The 22657-nt window shown below is 34.4% G+C and overlaps 2 protein-coding genes across 5 annotated transcripts; both read left to right on the forward strand.

The window, feature by feature from the left end:
- Positions 1-2949: 2949 nt before the first annotated feature.
- Positions 2950-8904, forward strand: LOC132031863 (probable copper-transporting ATPase HMA5). The gene is made up of 4 exons (XM_059421745.1): positions 2950-3357; positions 3499-3976; positions 7484-7968; positions 8385-8904. The coding sequence occupies exons 1-4, from the start codon at positions 2950-2952 to the stop codon at positions 8802-8804; spliced, it is 1791 nt and encodes a 596-aa protein (XP_059277728.1). The 3' UTR covers positions 8805-8904.
- A 7433-nt stretch (positions 8905-16337) lies between these two features.
- Positions 16338-22529, forward strand: LOC132030510 (probable copper-transporting ATPase HMA5). 4 transcript variants are annotated; one of them, XM_059420164.1, is made up of 6 exons: positions 16338-16689; positions 18286-19677; positions 19786-20040; positions 20121-20243; positions 20509-20994; positions 21957-22133. In XM_059420164.1, exons 1-6 carry the CDS (start codon positions 16399-16401, stop codon positions 21984-21986), a joined length of 2577 nt encoding a protein of 858 aa, XP_059276147.1. In that variant the 5' UTR covers positions 16338-16398; the 3' UTR covers positions 21987-22133. The 4 variants fall into 4 exon arrangements, with proteins under 4 accessions (XP_059276147.1, XP_059276148.1, XP_059276146.1 ...); XM_059420165.1 differs by having other exon boundaries at positions 16339-16689; positions 21876-22005; XM_059420162.1 differs by having other exon boundaries at positions 16341-16689; positions 21884-22524.
- The last annotated feature ends 128 nt before the right edge of the window (positions 22530-22657 follow it).

The following is a 22657-nucleotide window of genomic DNA, read 5'->3' on the forward strand; positions in this document are numbered from 1 at the left end:
ACGGATAAAGCCCTCACAATATGATGTACAAATACTTAGGAGTTTATTGAAAAAATCAAATTATTACATTGGGATATGTCTTCCTAGTAAAGCACCCGAAAATCGGCACCATTTTATCCGTATACCCGACTCCGGCATTACACAGGGGCCGAAATACGATAAAGGCAACAAGGTCATAGCGAACCGAGCCAAAATCTTAACACCCCCGAACGGGGACTACTACATCGAAACTGGTTAGCTGAGATTCAAAGTCCGAACCTAATCAAAGATAAATGAATAGCCAAAGAATATCGAGCCTAAAAATGCCTAACGTGATTCGGAGACGTCTGAATTCACAAAGCATAAATAAGTCCCGCGGGCAAACCACTCTATTAACCTCCGGACAAAATATACCGGATGGATTTAAAAACCAATGTATAACGAGCAGTTAAAAGGTGACTCCGATGTCTCTGCTTATCTTCGGAACGGACCGACAGTTCAGACAAGAATCGTAACAAACATTCAAACAAAGAATGGCCAACAGGAAAAATACGCTTTCCATATATGCAAATTTTTTACACATTGAAATTTGACAAAGTTCAAAAAATAAAAAGGCAAAAAAAAGCAAAAAAAGGTAATACAAGCCTTGGCCTATCCGGTATGGCTAGAACTGCACGTTCGGACTCCGTCCGCCAAGCTCTTGAGTCGGAATCAAGAGCTCTTTTTGCTTCTTCCCTGGTCCTTCTAGCCTCGAGAATAAGGGCGGGATCGATAAAGCCATGTGCTCGGCTCGAGGGTGATCCTCCGAGACTTCCACCGTTCGCTCTACGACAACCGTGGAGTAAGCCTCTAACTAAAGTCTGCCTTATGCGGCAGACGTTGCCTTAAGGCATAACTAAAAGTGTGCTTTATAAGGCAAAGTCTGCCCTAATGTATGGAAAATACTCACAAATACCCTTCATCCAACTATTGGTCTAATAATACCCCGAATCTATTATTTTTTTCACTCAAAAAAGCCACGTGACATATTATGATTGATCACATATATTTTTAATTTAAAAGATAGACCCGCCCACTTTTAAATGCAAACCCGTTGACCCATTTAAGAAAAATAACGAATTTAACGTACAACTGATTAATGTTCATGTGTTGTAATGTATAATATTCATTGCGAAATAATTAAGATTTATATACTTTAATATATATTTTTCCTTACAACACACAGTACTAAAATGAGATCTCATCGCTAATTCAATGGAGATAATTTAAATTAAGATTCTATCATATTTGTTAGGTGACTTAATAAAGTTGGATACTCAATAATTATTTTATTACCAAAGATATAATTAAAAGGGAAAATAGTTCAAAACACACTCAAACTATGGCCAAAGTTGCCATAACACACCTGAACTTTGCGGGGGTCCTATGACACCCCTGGACTTATTTTTTGTGTATTATCTACGCTTTCAAATGGACAAAGTCACCCAAACTCGTTTGAGTGTATGCACGCGCTCCACTTTTTGATTTTTAGCGACCACTTCTTAACGAAGGGAGATGAACGATAAGTGCACTTATAGTGACAAAAAAAATTTCCGGTGTTAGAGCTAATTTTTCTTTCAATTATCATGCCGTTTGCTTTGTGCCTTTTGTGTTGAGTTTGTGCCTGTTCAAGAATTTGTGCCTTTTGCTTTCCTTTGTGTTGAGTTTAAAAGATTTAATTATTCTTCAATTGGGTATTTTTCATTTCTCCACTTTCCAAACTTTCAAACCCAAAAAAACTCCTTGTAACAACCAAATTAAACGATCTTATATTATATAGGATTTGTGACATTGTCGACATATATTAATAATAGTGGATTAAGATAGTAGCACCGTAAAACAAAAACAACACAGTTTCGACTTGAAGCTTTCGGACTAAAATGATGAATAAAATTCTTGGTTGCCGATCTTTGAACTCAAGCTTAGAAGACGTCTAGAACGTCAGAGAAAATTCCATGATCGCCATGAACAAAGCTTGAAGCTTTGAACTAATTTAAAATAAACTCCATTTCGAGTGGGTGATATATCAAAAGATCGAGAGGAATGATATGAAATTTGGTGATGTTTGGTTGAGATTTGACATTAGGATCAAATTTCGGTCAGCTTCTATGAAGAAGATGACCAAGAATTTGATTCTATCATACTTTTTTTGTGTATTATATACACTTTTATATGGAATCTTACGCGCTCAAAGAGAGTAGATACAATCGCTTGGTCACCATATAAAGGCGTAGATAATACACAAAAAAAATTATTTTATTACCCCCCGCAAAAGTAGTATATTTGAATCCTTTTCCCTAATTAAAACCATCAGCCACTTTGCATTCTCAGTTTATAACATTGGACTGATTCGATTGAAGGGTAACAAACACATCAACTAAAGGAGAATTCAATACAATCAATAATTCTTTTCTTCAACAGGTAAACTTTTTTTTTTTTTTTTTTTTTTTTTTTTTTTTTTTTTGTTCTAGTCTTTACAAAATTATGGTTTATGTGAATACATAATACTGAATAGAACTTGAAAATAAGAAGAAAGTATTTGACTAAATTCTTACTATTCTGAATATTTTAAGCGATATTTGAACAAAGGGAAGAACCCTACATGTGTAATTCTCGCCTAATAAATTCGCACTAAAAAAAAAAAAAAAAAAAAAACAAGTAACACCGCCGAACAATTTTTGTTGCCAAACATCAACATCTGTCACTTATCCTATTTAACGAAGGATTGAAGACGGCTTATCAAAAATTTTGTTAGATATGTTTAGTTATAGACTAATGACGAATTTCATAGCTAATCCCTGTCTTTTTATTCTGCAAAAAGAAATTTCATTTAATTCATATTGATGGAAGAAAATTATTATTTTTGGCAGTGATGGAAGAAAAAAGTGTGGATGCAGAAGCAGTGTACCATAGCCAATTTTGCAGAAAATTATGTCTTCCCTTTATGTTAAAGATGTTGCACAAATGAGTACATTCTCAAAGGCTTTGCATAGTGCTTGGAGTTCCATCCCCTACTTAAATTTTGGTGATAAATATATCCACCCTATACCAAATCTAGACATACCAAAGTTGGTGCATATTGTGGATCAAACTCTAGCAAATCGGCAAAAGCAGAAGGTTTCAATACGTAAGTTCTGGCTAGAATTACGATATTGTCATCTAAGTTATTGGAACTCTAATCTTCATAATTGGATTAAGACACTCATCTTGCTTAATATCAAAGAGTCGATTTTAAGTGTACGCTTGCCTTATGACGATCATGACAATCCTTACTACGTTTTGCCTGAAGAAATCTCTGCTGCTAAAGAACTAAATGTTCTTGATTTACGTGGATTTAAGGTTGAATTTCCCTATGATGGCATAAAGTTGTCATTTTTGCGGAAGTTTAAGCTCTCTCTCACGATTTTGGATGACCACTTTGTTCGAGCTTAATGTTTGAGCTGCAGTTGTTTAGAGGAACTAACTTTATATCAATGTCAGGGGCTAGCCAGTTTACAAATTGCGGGGATTTTACCCAAATTGAAGAAGATTCGATTGGATTTTCCTCATGATATCAAGATCGCGGCACCCAATCTTGAAATTCTTGAAATCACGAGCAATCATTGGAAGCGAATTGAAGCAATTAGAATAACTGCTTGCAAAGCCTTGAAAAGTTTGTACCTCAGGAATGTGATCAGTGAACAAGACATTTTTTCAAGTTTACCCGATCTTGAAACCTTGCACTTACTCAATTGCAGAGCATTGAAGACATTGAAGATGTCAAGTGAACGGCTAGAGTGTCTTGTAATATTGGGGTGCACTCTTCTTATTGATGTTGAACTAGATACTCCTAATTTAACAAGCTTCGCGTATACTTGTTATGATCATCAATTGCCAACACTCAAATTGAAAGCTTCAATGTTGCTAGAAGTTAAACTCAGCCTATGCGCAAGACATATATACGGTTTAATAGTCATTGGTACTCTAAGCTCGTAAAATTTCTTGGCAACTTCAATAAGTCGAAGGCTATTGACTAATCGTGTGAAAGTGTAAAGACGGTAGTTTTATTTTATTTTTTTATTTTTTTTAAATATTTTTTATCTTATTGCCATTGGGGTTTGCAAGGTACACTGAAGAAGGAGGGCGTATCCTAGCCTTCTTATGTAGATGAACTAACAGAGAGCTGGCTCATACAATAACAAGCTACTGTATGTGCCCTACCAAAAAAAGTAATCATCTGAGGAATAGTAAAAAGGTTGAGCAGTCATGGAGGATTATACACCATGTTTCTTGGACTTCTCTTCTTGACTCGTAATGTTGGTAATTGCCATCGATCAACATTTAGTAAACCTTTGGCTTTTCTAGGAAGTATGTCGAAGTTAGTGATAGTATGTACATCTTCCAGTTGGTGGCTGATGGATGCCATAAAGTCTGCAACTTGATTTGCTTCTCTGAAGCTGTGTCTGATGATGATTCCTTTATCTTCCACTAGGGATTTGATTTCTAGTATGGTTTCTCTGATCCAAAACCCATTTATACAGTTATGGACTAACAGAGAGTCAGTTTCCCCAATAATAAAGTCAAAATCATGTTGTAAGCACCATTTAAGACCAAACAGTAAGGCATTAGCTTCTGCCAGATTACTAGTCCCTCTTTCCATTGGTATAGCATATGCCATGAGCATCCTGCCTATGTTGTCCCTTATCACACTACCTTTCCATCACTATTTAATTTCACAAACAACATAGGAGGTTTTAACCAGTGCATTTGAGTGTGTAGCAAATTATAATTACTACTCAATTGTGGAAGTTCTTGATAGTTGGCTTTGGATTTCTCCTCAACTTGACACCCTATCTTTTCTCCGCCGGTATCCAACAATGTTGAGTACCCTGAAGTTGATATATTATGATGGTTAGAAAACTAGCTGTGCGTCTCTACTTTTGAGACGTCAGAGGCATAATAAGTTGAAGGAAATCGAAATGGAAAACTTTGCATGTATGGAGCAACAGGAGTTGAGAGATTATTTTTCATGTATGAAGTGCTGTCGCTGCATCCATGTCGGATCATCTTAAAATGTACTATATAATCAATATTCCTATTATCATTGATTGCTGCTTTGCATTGGACAGCAGGGTATTGAATCTTTAGTTGGCTTTCTGATCATATTTCTACTACCTCTTTTCTTCCTTATTGTATTTTCTTTCTTCCAAATACTACAAGAAAACTATTTTTGCCTTATTTTTCTTTGTTTTGGCTGGCATCCATGTGTTCTGGTTTGAAGAGGGGGAGCTAGAGTTTTGGTTTTATAGGTTCTGGAATTTAAAAGCAGCTTATCGGTTTTGAATAATTTTTTTATACATAATAAATGAATTTCTTAATATAAATACAAGGTATGTATCAAAACTATTCGGTTCTGCCGAAGCGGCAGCCGAAACCGCCCCCTATAAAGCATAATCAAAGTTCAATTCTTTTCCCCCAATATTAACCGCTTCAAAATTAACTTCAAACACGCAAGTCTGAAATTCTAAAAGCTTGAGATATACGCTCATGATCATGGACGGGGAAAATTGATGCAGATGTTATAATTGGTCACAAATTTATGTCGTATTTTCTGACTTGGTGTAAACACACTGTGCCGTTAAGTATTAACCCAAATTTATTTCCCCACCCTCTTCTGTATCCATTTTTTCCTTTTCAATAAACAATGATGTTTGGACCAACTTGTATGCGTTCGACTATTTCACCGAATACATGTTACTTTTCACCATCATATGTACCGAGTAACTCATCTTACTACCTTATTTGGCTATATAAAAATTCAATATGAATGGAATTTATAATTAAATATCAGTGAAATCTAAGAAGCTAAAAGAGGAAGCTGTGGAAACAAAACTGTTCTTGTGATGTGCAAGTAAATTACCTTGTTAACAATGAATAGGGAAGATCCTAGTAGACAGCTATTTAAACTGTGATATCTTAGTGGTTGAACTGTCCCTTGAGAATAAACTGTTTTATGGATAACTTTGCACCATTTTGGCAATTGAGAAAGTCCATCAACAGATAGTAGCAAGTTTATAAAAACACAAAATGGAAAAATTAAACAAAGAGAGAAAAGTTAAAAAGAGAGCTCAGATGCACAATATTACATCTCAATGTCAGATGAGTACAATCTGTGTTAGAAAAGCATCATCATTGCTCTCCATTTGTGCACCAGCCGGGAATCGAACCCGGGTCTGTACTGGCAGGGTACTTTATTCTACCACTAGACCACTGGTGCTTCTGTTTTAGAAAGCTGTGTTTATGTTACCAGTATTCAAGTATGCAATATGATGTATAAGTTGACGATTCTTTAGAAATGAATGTGGTTAAGTATGATTCTTTTCATTCGTATTTTGGGGTAACGCAGTAGAGTCGCTCGATATTTGATGTAAAGAATGCTTGAGCGAGTGTAATACTAGAATAATTTTTCTCCTAAATTCTTTGCTAACTAAACTGATGCTGTGAAGTGCGAGTACTAATTTCACATTGTTAACAAATACTGGCACGAGAATAATTTCACTTGGATCCAAGTGGAAACTGCTATTTGGCTGTTGATATATTGGTCATAGAACTATCGCGCGGGAATAAACAGCTTTGTAATCACTTTGCTCCATTTTGGCACTTGAGAAGTTTATATACGAGTATATGACATTCAAACATTTTTTTGTTATGATTTTATGCAAACAAGAAAGTAGAAAATATTAATGAAAATAGTCTGTGAATTTATTAATCATAAGCCTTTAAATAAGCAGATAAATAAAGTAGTAGACTCCTCCTACAACTAAAGTACTAGACTCTTACTAAGATTAAAAAAAGTAAAAAAATGAAATATTCTACTAAATCAGCTATTAAACTCCTCCTATAACGAAACAACTAATTATTCTAGAAAACTGTAGTAGTAACATATGCAAAATCCAACACTTCTCCTTGCTTCTAGTGCTGCAATCTAAAAACGTTGCTCCTCCTTAATTTCGACTCTAGCAATTTGTGCTTGTGGATTTTTTTTTTTTGAGTATTTTTTAACTTGCACACATTGGCAACATGAGTCTTTCTTCTTCTTCTTGAACTCAATTTTCTTGAATTTTTTCATCACATGTTTCAAGTATTTTTCCGTGACAATTTTTATATTCTGTCGATTGAAAATAATTGGGTAACTTTTATTTTCAAACGCAAGAGAATTATTCTCACACATTGTAAAATTGCGTAACTTCATCTTCACTGACCAAATATGATAGTTTTCACCTGTGAAGGTGTGTGAGACATTTAAAGAGAGACTATTGCGTGTCATGGTTGAAAAAATAAGGTTAAAAAGAGACTATTGCTTGTCATGGTTGAAAAAATAAGGTTAAAAAGTAGTATGGATTGAAAATTGGTATTGATTGAAAATAACCCTGAGCGTTAAAAGAAGCGTGGGTTAAAATTGGTTGCAAATAGCCCTGAGAGGCAGTTGCAACCAATAGTGAGCACCCCTTGGCCAAGGCAGTTGTCGAATATGCTAAAAAGTTTAGAGAGGACGAGGAGAACCCTCGGTGGCCTGAAATCCAGGACGTTGAGTTTATAACCGGCCATGGTGTGAAGGCTACTGTCCATAACAAGAAATTAATAGTTGGAAACAAGAGCTTGACTTTAGATCAAGGCATTTCCGTTCCAGTTGATGCAGACGAAATACTAGCAGAAGCAGAAGAGTTAGCTCAAACTGGAATTCTTGTATCAATTGATGGTGTACTGAGTGAAGTTGTTGCTATAGCAGATCCAGTAAAGCCTGGAGCTCGTGAAGTCATTTCTCTTCTTAAGTCTTCGAAAGTTGAGAGTAAGCTAGTAACGGGTGACAATTGGGGAACAGCTAATGCCATTACCAAAGAAGTTGGAATTAGTGATGTTATTGCAGAAGCAAAACCTGAAGACAAAGCCAAAAAAGTGAAGGAACTGCAGGTAAAATTTTGATGCCATGAAAAGATAAGCACATTAAGATCTTAAGAACTGGTTAGCCCAATTTTTCCTGAGTTGAAAAATTTGTACCACTCAGATTGATTAATATAGATTTCCACTAAAATTTTATTTATTATGCTGAATAGTTTTCTAATACTCCATCTGCTCTATCTTTGGAAACTATTTGACTTTAAACTTCCCATGTAACCCTTTCTGACATGCTCTTATGGCCTTAGAAATGTTATGTCATGTTTAAGATCATAAGTTATGAGGATACTTTTGTATGTGCTAAAAAGTCTATTTGTCTTTCTTTCTTAAATATCGTGTCTAGTAAAACACAGCCATATAAAATGAAACAAGAGGAGTGTTCTTTATTTTGTTATGCCGGTGCTTAATTCATCTTAATTATTGATCAACAGAGTTTGGGAAAAGTTGTTGCAATGGTGGGAGATGGAATTAACGACTCGCCAGCGCTTGTAGCAGCTGATGTTGGAATGGCGATAGGGGCAGGGACGAACATAGCTATTGAGGCAGCTGATATTGTCCTAATGAAAAACAATCTTGAAGATGTCATAACTGCTATTGACCTCTCTAGGAAAACATTCGGTAGAATTCGTCTGAACTACTTTTGGGCATTTGGCTGTAACCTTCTTGGCAATCCAATTGCTGCTGGAGCTCTTTTCCCGTCTACCGGATTTCGGTTGCCACCGTGGGTAGCAGGAGCTGCAATGGCTGCTTCTTTAGTGGGTGTTGTATGCAGCTCTCTTTTGCTGAAGAATTACAAGAGGCCAAACGAGCTTGATAATCTTGAGATTAGAGGCATAACTGTTGAATCATAATTTCTATAAATATATTGTATATCTTCTGTAAATATGTTCAAGGGGAGCCTTGGTGTAAGGTAAACGTTATTGCCATGTGATCACTGATCAGCAAGTCACGAATTCAAGCCGCGGAAACAACCTCTTGCAGAAATGCAAGACGAGGTTGTGCGCCTATAGCGGGAGCTAAATACACCGGACTACCCGTTTATGTTGCATATTTTTTTTTAATTAATAGTAAAACATGTAAATATGTTAAATAGTCACATATGCATGGGAAAAAAAGTGGAAACAAATTGTACTGAATTTCCATGCACCAGTTGTAGGCAAGATTCAAGTACTAGTGATTCATTTCTTACAATATGTCATTGCAAGTTAATTTAAGTAAAAACGTAGGTAGCTAAGTGAAGTGGCCTTTCTATCTCCATGTATATATTATATATATACCAATATGTGGTTGCTTTTGAACCGGAAGTGCAAATCCCATTAATTTTCTTGTTTGTGCATGATTGCATAACTTTATTTTGATTTTTTTTGGGTATATAACTTTATTTGAATGGCTTTTCATAATAAGAGTCTATGCTTTTGTGTTTGTTGTTTATTACGTGTATAGGTCGTTAAATTTTGATAAAAAGCAGTTCTCATAAAGCTACTTGACTATATTATTGATTATTGATTATTGATTGCTTTGTGTGGCTAGTTTTATTCCTATCAACTTTTTGGCCCCATTTTTGCTCACTTCTTATTTTTTAAATGGATTCACAATTCTACAAGTGGGAAGAAATGTGATTCCATAATTGCATATACTTAATCTGATTGTAATTCAAACATTTCAAGACACTAGCATGGATGTTCCTCCATGAACTTGCTTTTGTAGAAAAAATGTTAGACTGATTTTATTTATTATCAAATTAAACGACGATTAAAACTAAATGGAAGAGATCTTAAATTTAATAAACAAAGAACCATAAGAGGGATTTGATCTTTGCATGATATACCAAAACGACAAAGGAAACACATCCTCATTGCACCTCAACAAAAAGTTCGAATTTCTTCGCCGCAACTTGTGGGACATAATTTGAATAAAAAGAAAATGGGTGTTAGGGGGTGGGGCGTTATTGGACCATTTTAATGATTGATAGTTTGATACTGTATAATTTATAAGTTTTAAATTTGAAATTACTTAATTAGTAATTTAATGTTAAAGCATTTATAGATTTTAAATAAATCGTAGTGCTTTTGTTGAAGTATTTACCTACTTACATACCTACTCCACCAACAGGTCATGTCTCGTACAATGAGATGACTATGTGTAGTGAATTAATTATAAACTTAAAGTTTATGTCTTAAAGGTAGCTTTATTATTTTTATTGCAGAATTGTACCACTTTATTTGCTTATGTTGCGTACAGCATTAATTTGTAGAACTGATATTTATATTAATTCTTGAAATAAAAAGGCGCCAGAACAAATTAAACTTGATGATACATTGGGTGCATTAGATAGATAATGGGGAGTTTGGCTTTCTAGCAGTACTATACCTAGAAAATCAGCCTCTATATATATATATATATATATATATATATATATATATATATAATTTTAAAAGTATGAATATAAATGTTGATTGACCAAAATATTCTTTAAATATTGGACGACTTTTATGCCCTTTAAAAACTGAAATACTTTTTAAGGAGACAAGTTTATGTTGGATAAAATTTAGAATTGGTATTGCAGACCTGCAAGGATTCATATTATTCAATTAAGCTATTTCTACAAGGACTCATACAATATCTACCCTTAAAAATTCAATTATCGGATAAACATTAGATCCAAAACTGTAAAAGTACTTTGTAATAAATAAATAAAAGATCATTAAATACAACTTTAATTATATTATCCACTCCTATTTTCTCTCCGGGGAAATTACAATCAGTCATTAGCCACAACTCTAATTGACTACTGATACATTCTCTCCCTTGAAAATAAAACTCTAGATATTTTATCTTCGTTGAAATGACAATCATGCATCGATACAACATTAATTAAACTTCTATCTCATACCTTCTCTTCCTTGTCATAGATGGTGATTGCACATGTTATAAGATTTTATATGTTTTATCTGTTATGACTTATGATGATGTCAAGGTAAATTATATGTGTTAATATTATTTAATTTATTGTGACTAAGTTTATCAGACTTACTTTTGGTGTTCACTGAAATTATGAAAGTGATAATGCCAAACTTGATGCTTAAGTTGATTTAATTTCTTAACTCTCCTATTGCCTATCTCTGTTCACATTAAAATTATGCAAGTTACTATTCCAAATTTTATAATTTAAGTTGGTTTCTTAACTTTTGACTATTGCCTGGATATCTGTTGTTCATTGAAATTATGGAACTTACTGCAGCAAACTTTATTTAAGTTAGTTCTTAACTTTTTGACTATTGCTTATGTATTTGTTTTTTGTTGGAATTCATTGATCAAGCGAGATTTACAATACACCAATGGACTATGTCTAATCCATCTAACTTTAGATCTATTCCAACTCCCGAACATGGAAAATACTATATCATGATACTAATCCATCTAACTCTTGACTATTATCCGGAAAAATTTGGCCATAGAATCTCAAATATTAAATAATTGAACTAACAAAAATCATGTCTACTACGTTTCTATTATTTTAATATGGATGTATCTTCTCCAATTCGTTGATAATCATTTTATTAAGTATAAAATAGAAAATTTAAAGTTAAATATTTTTGCATAAAATAAATGTATCTAATTATAATATTCTTTAATATTTTTTTACGATGATTCAGCTTGTCTAGAAATAACGTGCAACTACACGTTAATAGAGGCTAGTGTGTGTATATATATATATCGACTTCAAGCCTAACCCTAATTAGCCCTTAATGTTTTGCTTATGTTATACTTTAGTAGATCTAATATATTTATTAATTCTTAGAAAAACTAGAGGCACTTGAACCAATTAAACTCTATGATACATTACGTACGTGCCAAATTTGTTTGGCAGATCAAACAATTTGACACGTAGTAAACTCGGTAAATACTTATAGCCTGTTTGGCCAAGCTTATTTTCCCCCCAAAAGTACTTATTTTTTCAATAAGTTCTTATTTGAAAAAAAGTGAAGTGTTTGGCCAAGCTTTTGGGAGAAAATAAGTCTTTTAAAGCTAAAAAATAGTTGTTGCCCAAAAGCATAGTACTTTTGAAAAATACACACTAGGACTTTTTAAAAAAAAGTTTCGCCAAACACTAATTCTTGTCAAAAGTTTTTTAAATTAATTGGCCAAAAAAAATAGTTTTCCGTTTGTTAGTTGACGTATACACGATTGTGAGTAAGTTTTTTTTACTTTTTTTCAAAAAATATACTTTTGATGCGACGAAAAATACACATAAATTTTATATATATAAGTAATCACGAAGCAGTTGGCTCCATTTTTGAAATATATATTCTTGGCCAAATATTAAAAATCTTAAAAATTAAACTGATAGAAATTTAAATTTTGAATCCGCCTCTCGGTAATTACAATTCACCAAATGAAAAGAGTGACGGTTTGAGTTTTTTTAGGTCTGATTCAATTTACCATTTGTTAGGTACAATAAATTCCATTAAATAGTTGGATATATGTAAATTAATTTGGCAAAATACATCAAAACCCCGAACTATACTTCGATATCACAAAAGAACCTTTTAATAATTTAAGTTAATTTTAGATATAATATGACTTGCATTGGGGAGAGTGTACACACTCTCTCTCCGCGTCACGAGGATACCACGTCAATATCGGTCAAAAATTCTCTAATTTTTATCTTTCACAATTTTGCTTTATTTACTTTATTAACAAAATTAAAAATTTTAAAAAACTAATTTTTCCTCTTCTTTTTCATTTTCACCACACCATCCCCATCCCCCCGCCCCCCGCCCCCCCTTCCCTTCCACCTTCACGGTACCCCCATACACCCGGTGTGAGTAAGTTTTTTTCTAGTATACTCGTTTCTCATTTGCAGCTAATAATATAATTGTGGAGGGTTGGCCTGTGAGCAGGTTTATTCTAGATTTACTCAAAAATCTTTGAGCAATGGGATGTGGATTCACTTTTCATTTCTCACATCCAAGTAAATGAAGCACAAAAACGAGATGGACACACGGACGAATCAACCCCTATATTCTCAATATCGAGTTGACATTGTCACGGAGAAGGAAGAGTCCGATAACAAAGGCGTTTATATATAAGTTTTAATCACAAAACAATTTTGCAATAACCATGTAGTTTTGGTTTTGCATATTCTTACTTTTCCAAAACTCGGTCAGATCCATAATTTTTCCTTGATCAAAAAAAAATACCATATTCAATGAGTTCAAATTAAACAACCTTTTTAAAAATATAACCGCCTCTTTGAGAAAATGGTCGAATATTTAAGAATTTAGGGTGCTTTGGTGAAGTAACACACAAAACTAATGAATTCCCAATTCCGAAGAACGTCCCTTCCATTGAAGAAATCCATGATTGAATATGTCAAAATGCGAATGTTATCATGTTGCTAATGATGCTATTATCTCTTCTAATTCCTCCAAAACACAGTGGAAATGAAATGGAGGAGACGGGTTTGGGTGAGTTTTGAAAATGGAGAAGAAGAGTTGAAAGAAAATCAGTTTTTATTAAATTAAAAATTATTTTTACTACTTCACTTATTTATTAATTATCATTGTTTTTTTTGCCAGGTATAAGGTGCAAATAAATTCAGTTTTTAGATGTTAAGATGTGTAGTTGGTTTATGTGATATGTATAGTTCAGGGGGGTTTTGATGTATTTTGCCAAATTAATTTACACGCAATATGAAAAAAAGTGATTTCTTTCTATCAATCTAAATTTTTTAGGACAGGATTATTCCATATTTGTACTGGTAGAAGGTATATAGCAGCTATCCATGGACGAGTTACTATTTCATAAGTTCTTCATGTCCTCTATTCTTTTTCTTTAGAAAAAAATGAAGAAAAAAGAAACACTCTCCTTAATAAATCTGCAGTTCTTTTAAAATTAATGTATTTGATACATGATTCTGTCCACTCTAACCTTTTGACCAAATTTTGCATGATTTTTCAAAAGCTTCTTTGACAGGCTTGTACATGTTGAAAGATATAATTAAATAAAGAAAAGTATGTTATTTTTATAAGTGTAAGATTTTAAACAAAATGATCACACTTCGATATGGTATTAGGGTAGGTTGAAGTCGTGAGCTTGAATCTCATTGCCACCCGTTAGCAAAAATAATTTCACATTTTTTACCATGAAGAGAAATAGAGAATCAAGCTTCAAGTGAGGGGCACGTTGAGAGACATAATTAAATAAGCAAAAGTATGCTATCTCTAAAAGTTTAAGTGTTTGGATGAAGCGATCACATACCGTTGGGCTAAAATGGCCCAAAGATACTATTAACATGATGTGATATTGTCCGCTTTGAGCCAAGCCCATACGGTTTTCCCCAAAAGGCCTCACATCATTAAGAGTATCCAACTCCTTATAAGTAGCTCCTTTTTCTTTTCAGCTACCAATATGGTACTTTTTTCGCACACCTAACAATCTTCCCCTCGAACTAAGTTCCACGTGGCTCATTATCATACCACGGATCAGAGATTCAACATGTCTATGTGCCACCAACATTGTCAGAGTATTTACGGTTACCGAAGCCCAAAGGCTGTGAATGCATCTTCAAAGCTATGGGCAAAGGTCGTATACCGGCCCATAGACGGGCAAAGGGACTAAGCCGGGCCCCACGCCACACTCCACCATCTTCATACTCGTCCCGCCAAATCATTGGCTCGATACTCATTGTCGGGCTAAAACGGCCCAAAGATACTCTTAACATGGCGTGATATTGTCCTCTTTGGGCCAAGCCCGCACGGTTTCCCCAAAAGGCCTCACATCATTAAGAGTATCCAACTAAGTAGCTCCTTTTTCTTTTCAGCTACCAATGTGGTACTTTGTTCGCACACCTAACACATACTTCAACAATTCCCTGCTATAACATGACAAATAAACCATTTTATATTAACAGAGTAAAATGTTTTATAATTGCATATATTATAAGTTTAATTTGGTAGAAAAACCTATTGTCATTGGTAGAATTACACAAATGAATTATTTTACAAAAATAAATTATCCGTGTATATATGCTCTAAACGTTTGTGATTTGTCTCATATTTGCGACATTTTCCAACTCAAACACACGTGCAATCAACTTTAAATCCCACAAACATGTCAAGTCTTATTCCTCTTTTATGATTGGCTTATCCTCAGAAGCGGATCTAGGATTTGAAGGTGGCAGGTGCCACAATTTTCTTTAATGTACATCTTGTTAGGAACGTGTATTTGGGCCATCTCTTTTGAGTTTATTCGGGTCAACTTAATAGGCCATTTTTTATTTGCAAATATGAAAATTACATCTCAAAAATCAAGAAATAAATATAATTAGTATCTTAAAACAAGGAATCACACCCATAAATAACAGAAGTAAAATCAACATTTTCACCAAGAAACTTACATCTTTTGTGTATATTAAAAAATGAGCCTGCACAAGTAAAATAACATCTTCAATAAAGGAATTACACCAATCAAAATAAGAAAAATAATAGAAAAACTCTTCAATGGGTAAATTATACCCCATAAGTAAATGTAGAATTAGATAACCTACAAGTTCTAAAAAAAAAAACCCATAAATTTCATATTTTTTCTAAGCAATGCTTACGAAATTTCCATCACATAGTAAAGTGATTTAGATTGAATTTAACCATTATAGAAAAGCACGAATTTTTATAATACACTCCCTCCGACCATTTTTATTTATTCACTATAATAAAATAGATGTCCACTTTTACTTGTAATTTGTATAGTTTGAAAACCCAAGACATAATTTACCATTTTATACCTATTTTACACTTATTATTAAGTACTCCCATTAATTTCTCATTTTATTTATTGCTTATTAAGAGTCCAAAGTCAAATATAAATAAGTACACATGGACGGAGGGAGTAATCAACAAGAAAAATTATAAAAAAAATTGAATTTTGACCTCAATCCAAAATTCTCATTGAGAGCTGAGTTTTTCGATTTAAATACTCACAGATTTGAGATAAGAGAAATGCTTAATTTAAGGGATATTGAAGTTTCTATTTTGTATGTTCTCGCTAGAGATCATAGATAAAATAATAGAATAGATGAAAGACAATATAAATAATAAAAAGATAAATAGAAAATTGAGAGGCGAAAAGGAAATGGGCGGGTACAAAGAACTAAAAAGCACAAAGAAAAACGGGAGTCAAAAAATGTTCAAGATAGATTCAAATTTATGTCTACCAGTCATGACACCTTTGTGTAATTTGCGACTGGGGTGGTAGGATCAAATATTTAATCTAGTTTAAGCAAATTGCAATATAGGTATATAAAAAATTTATCATTCTAGAAAGTGCCATGCCACCGCACCCTAAAGGGTGGTGGATCCGCCTCTGTTTATCCTCTATATAAATATTGCTCAAGTGCTTAGTGCCTGTGTTGTGAAGCACCTGCATAAAACAATTATATATATTATGGCAAAAAGTACTTTTCAAGAAGAACACAATGATATAAAAGAATACTTGTGTACTTGTTTCAAGCAAAAGAATATAAAGAGAGTAAAAGGGAATTCAATTTACTCTGAAGAAGAAGGCAATATTGAAGAAAATGAAGCAAAGGCTTTGTTTTCAGTCATTGGAATGAGTTGTTCTGCATGTGCAACTTCTGTGGAGAAGGCTATCCAAAAACTGACTGGAATTAGACTGGCAGTGGTTGATGTTTTGAATAACAGAGCTCAAGTTATTTTCTGCCCCAATGTTGTCAATGTAAAGCTTGCAGCATCTCTGTCATTTTTTATTTTATTTTTTGAGATTTTTATTCTAATTTTTCTCTATTGTGTTTGCTTCTTAGCTTTTTGAACTTACAAAGATTCAAACTCTAGTAATTTTTTCATGAGTGAGGTAATGTAAAAGAATTATTTCACTCATGCAATCATGCTACCTCCAGATACAAGGAGTGAAAATATGTACTAATGGATTATTTTACTCATGCTACTCCTTCAAACTTCATGACACTTTCCTGGAGTTTCAAACAAACCAAGCCTATGTTATGAGAAAAGAAATCGATCTTCTAAAAGTTGAAACACGGAACAACTCATTCATAAAGGTTCAAATGCGCAGTTCAAACTCCTGGAAAAAATTATGAAGTTTGAACTTATAAATGTTAGCTTCAATAAAATTTTCTCGAGTTTTTTCGTGTTTCAGCTAGGAATATTTTTGTTCAACTATTATTTCCACCTTAAAAAGCGGCTAAACATTAAGTAGTTGTAAAGCAATAGTTAAATATTAATTTGCTCCTAAAAACGGCTATTTGCCCATTTCTCCCTCGATTTTGTAGGTCTGTTGGTTTGATTTTTCAATTAAATTTGGTATTTCGGTTCGTCTTGAACACTCCTAGTTAGAAGAGTGTGTTTGTGTATGTTTTCTAGTTTTTATATCAGTAGGACTATTAGCTCTGAATATCATGAACATATTGCATTGGTCACTTAACAGTATTTCTTCTTTTCTTTTTGGGTTTTTTGGAAATGTTTCACTAGTTCTCTTATCAAAGCTTGAATATACAAAAAGTTATCCATTATCCATTTAAGTTCCAACTTGAGCGATCATTCAAAATGTGAATTTGAGATGCCATTGGAAGTTGCTGACTGTAAAGCACTAATTAATAAATCTATGCTCTTTAGTGGTAAAATATTCTCCATCTTCTTTTTTGTGAAGAAGGTCCTTTTACCTTTTTCCTTTTTAGTGTTTTGTGCTGTCTTTTTTATTCTTCATACATAAAGAAACTTTTGAGTGTAGAAAAAAAAAAAGACACTTTCCTTTTCATAAGTGGATTTGTGTTTTGATCATTATAAAAAATTATCCGCTAATGTCACTTTAATTAGACAAAGAAAAATAACCTGCTTAAGTATATTATAAGTTGAAAACTTGACTTCTCATTCTAGATGCCTCTTCTTTTTAGAAATTTAATATGAAGTTCTAAAAATGAAAGGGAATCTTGAAGCAACAGTAATGTCTTCTTTGTGTGACCTATACGTTCGTGGTTTAAATCGTGAACGCGAGATACTTCGTGCATCGGGCTGTCCTTTAATATGAAATTGAAAATTGATAAATTTTGTAACTTAGCTGCCATATGATGAATCTTTAAAGAAATGACCTGAAGTATACTGTATCACATATATATTGTAAGATTCTTGATACAGAAACTAGTTCAATCTCTATGCTTGTTTAGTATGTGGTTTCTCAAAAAAGGGGTCTCTTCTACCAGGCACTCTGCCTTTAGAGCTTTATAATCTTGTAAGGATAAAAAATTCTCCAAGAATCATTCTTACATAGTTGAAATGCTTTTATTGTTAATATGACTAGGAGGAGATGATCCGCGAGAGCATAGAAGAAGTCGGGTTTCAGGCTAAGTTAATTGAAGAAGAGATGAATCAGAAGTCCTCTCAAGTATGCAGGGTTCAAGTAAATGGAATGACTTGCACTTCTTGCTCCACAACTCTCGAATCAGCATTGCAGGTAATCCCTGGTGTACAAAAAGCACGAGTCGCGTTAGCAACTCAAGAAGCTGAAATCTGTTATGATCCAAAAATAGTTGATTACAATCAGCTGTTGGAAACTATTGGAAATACAGGATTTGAAGGCTTATTGATTAGTACAAGAGGAGATAGTAGTCGAATACTGCTAAAAGTTGACGGAGTTAACACTGAGAATTGTATTAAACTGATAAAGAGTTCCCTTCGTGCACTCCAAGGAGTTCAAGAAATAGACTTTGACCTGCAACAAAAGAAGCTATCGGTCTCTTATAGAGCAGATGTAACAGGACCGAGAGACTTTATTCGCGCAATTGAATCAACTCGATCAGGATGTTTTAAGGCATCTATATTTCCTGAGGGAAGAGAAAGAGAAGAACATAGACATCAAGAAATCAGGCAATACCACAGAGCTTTTTTTTGGAGTTTAGTATTTACAATCCCTGTGTTTTTTACTTCCATGGTGTTTATGTACATTTCTGGTCTGAAAAATCTTTTGGAAACTAAGGTTGCCAACATGCTAACAGTTGGACAGGTTCTGAGATGGGCATTATCTACACCGGTGCAGTTCATCATTGGTCGAAAATTCTATGTTGGTGCCTATATTGCTTTAAGCCATGGTTATGCAAATATGGATGTTCTTATTGCATTAGGAACAAATGCAGCTTATTTTTATTCAGTCTATTCGGCACTAAGAGCTGCTACTTCTCCAACTTTCAAAGCCAGTGATTTTTTCGAGACTAGCTCAATGCTTATCTCGTTCATTCTACTTGGAAAATATCTGGAAGTTTTGGCTAGAGGAAAGACATCTGAGGCCATTTCCAAGCTCATGGATTTGGCCCCAAAAACCGCAACACTGTTAACAATAGATGACAAAGGCAATGTGGTAAATGAGGAAGAAGTTGATAACCGATTGATACAAAAGAATGATGTGATTAAAACCATTCCAGGTTCAAAAGTAGCTTGTGATGGTCTTGTCGTCTGGGGACAAAGCCATATAAATGAAAGCATGATAACAGGAGAATCTTGTCCGGTCACTAAAAAGACGGGTGACGTAGTGATTGGAGGGACTTTGAATGAGAACGGGGTGTTACACATCAAGGCAACAAGGGTTGGTTCAGAAACTGCTCTATCGCAGATTGTTCGGTTGGTTGAATCAGCACAAATGGCTAAAGCTCCTGTGCAGAGATTTGCTGACCACATTTCCAAGTACTTTGTGCCTCTTGTGAGATTAAGCACCCCTTGCATGTCATTGCTGTCAATATGTATATGTATGACTAACCGATTATATCTTGGTTTGGCTAGAAATTAATGATTAATTCCGATTTCTCAGGTCATTGCTCTCTCATTTTGTACTTGGGTTTCTTGGTTTTTAGCCGGAATATTTAATTCGTATCCAAGAAGTTGGATTCCTTCTTCCATGGATAGTTTTGAGCTGGCCCTGCAGTTTGGCATTTCTGTCATGGTGGTAGCTTGCCCTTGTGCACTTGGCCTAGCTACTCCCACAGCCGTTATGGTCAGTACTGGAGTTGGCGCCTCCCTCGGTATCCTTATTAAAGGTGGTCAGGCATTGGAAAGTGCACAACAGGTCTGAATTCAAACTCTTTCTTCTTTATAACAAATATGAATTTTGTTAATGAACATGTAGTGAACTGTTTCATTCTACAGGTAAACTGTATAGTTTTTGACAAGACTGGTACTCTTACTATTGGCAAGCCTATGGTTGTCAATACTAGGCTTTTCAAAACCATGGTACCTCAAGAATTCTATGAACTTATTGGTGCTGCTGAGGTAGGATATTATCTTGTTTACGATTCTTCATCGGAAAGGTCAATTCTTACCCTTAATAAAACTTAGCCACTTTTTAGTAAAAACTAACATAAATGATTTTTTTTTTTTTTTTTTTTTGGGAAGGTAAACTAACATAAACGATTAGTTGCTACCTTTTGGAATTTTAAAGATCCAATGCCAAGAAAAGTAGTTAGCAGCTCACTTAGCGCTTAGTTACCAAAATGACATCAATTTAAGTGTCTTGTACTGTATTTTAAATCGACAGGTAAACAGTGATCATCCCGTAGACAAGGCAATAGTTGAGCACGCGAAAAAATTAAGAGGAAGTGAGGAGAACCTTTCCTGGCCTGAAGCCTCGGACTTTGAATCCATAACTGGCCATGGTGTGAGGGCTATAATCTGCAACAAAGAAGTGATTTTGGGGAATAAGAGCTTGATGACGGAACAGGGCATTGCCGTTCCAGTTGAAGCTGAAGAAGCATTAGCAGAAACAGAAGGACAGGCTCAAACCGGCATCCTTGTATCTATCGATAAAGAGCTGATCGGTGTTCTTTCCGTTTCTGATCCGTTGAAGCCAGAGGCTCCAGAAGTCATCTCCATTCTCAAATCAATGAACATTGAGAGTATGATAGTAACAGGTGACAACTGGGGAACAGCAAATGCCATAGCCAAGCAAGTCGGAATTGAGAGAAAATATGTTGTTGCAGAAGCTAAACCTGGACAGAAAGCTGAAAAAGTGAAGGAGCTACAGGTAGAAACTTATTCAATTACTTAGTTTTTTATCATTCTAATATCCATCTTCTGTCAGAATTTTATGAATTTGCGTGCGCCCGACACACAACACACACATATATTAATAATAATAATTGCATGTTATTTGCTACCATTAAAAGGTTTCGCCAAAATTAGAAGTGTTATGTTATAGTTTAAAGTTAATATGGGCATAATACATGTCATAAAGTATAGGCTTTGATGTGTAATAATTTCTAACTTAATGATCTAAATTAGAAAATTCATTTGTACTCATGGATTTAGGCAAACTTCCACATCTAATCTATTCTCTTAGGGGTGTTTTGGTTCATAGGATAAAGAAAAATAATCCCAAGATAGAATATAGGACTATTTAATCCAGTGTTTGGTTGGATTTCCATTTCGGGTATAAGCAACCCTCGGATTAGTTATATACCACAATTTTGGCATTATTTTTGTACCACATTAAGTTTGAGATAACAATATTGAGACTAGCTATCCCGGGAAAAGCAAACAAATGACAAAGCACCCTTCTCCAAAACTCTTCTCAAAGTCCATTAAGAAGGCCACAGTTAAAATTGGAAATAAAAGTTCATCCAAGTTTATCTATTGTAAAATCAAACACGTCTTATATTATACTCCATATATCCCATCTTTAATCCAATGAACCAAATATTCTACAAGAAAAAGTATATTCACTAAATACTCATGTTATTATTTAATTTTCATATTATAATCCACACATTATAATACCGATATAACTTGTTTGCTAACCGGATGACCCCTTAATGATTTGACATGATAAGTCCTGAAGAAAATATGGTTTTAATCTTAAAATGTTGTCCAACATTTTCTTCACATGATTCAACTGTTCCATTTTAGTCGAACAGGATTTAGGCAAAGTTGTGGCAATGGTGGGAGATGGAGTTAATGACTCACCGGCACTTGTGGCTGCTGATGTAGGAATGGCAATTGGTGCAGGCACAGATATAGCGATTGAGGCAGCTGACATTGTTGTTATGAAGAGTAGCTTGAAAGATGTGATAACTGCAATTGATCTTTCTAAGAAAGCCTTTCGCAGAATCCGTCTGAACTACTGCTGGGCTTTGGGATATAATCTGCTCGGCATCCCAATTGCTGCTGGCGTTCTGTTCCCATCCACTCATTTTCGCTTACAACCATGGCTTGCTGGTGCTGCAATGGCTGCCTCTTCAGTGAGTGTTGTTTGCAGCTCTCTCGTGCTGAAAAACTACAGGAAACCTAAGAAGCTGAATACTCTTGATTTACAAGGAATCACTGTTGAGTAATTCTTGCCTGCTGCTAACTTTGTAGCCAGCCAAACTCTCTAGATTTTTGGCCACTGAGAGAAAGATACAGCCAGTGGATTATTTGCTGTTAAATCATATACTATATTCAAATAACATAATACCCAATGTAATCCCACAAGTGGGGTCTGGGGAGGGTAGAGTGTACGTAGACCTTACCCTACCTTGGGAAGTAGAGATGTTGTTTCCAAAAGACCCTCGGCTCAAGAGAATCATGTACTATATTCAACAAAAAAGAAACAGGAAGACACTAGAATTAAACGTTCACTTTAAGCCAATAAGGACACTTGAACAACTGTTTAGGCTCATTTTATAAGAATGCCTTATATCACCATAGAC

The sequence above is a fragment of the Lycium ferocissimum genome, chromosome 9, assembly GCF_029784015.1.
Source record: "Lycium ferocissimum isolate CSIRO_LF1 chromosome 9, AGI_CSIRO_Lferr_CH_V1, whole genome shotgun sequence".
NCBI lineage: Eukaryota > Viridiplantae > Streptophyta > Magnoliopsida > Solanales > Solanaceae > Lycium > Lycium ferocissimum.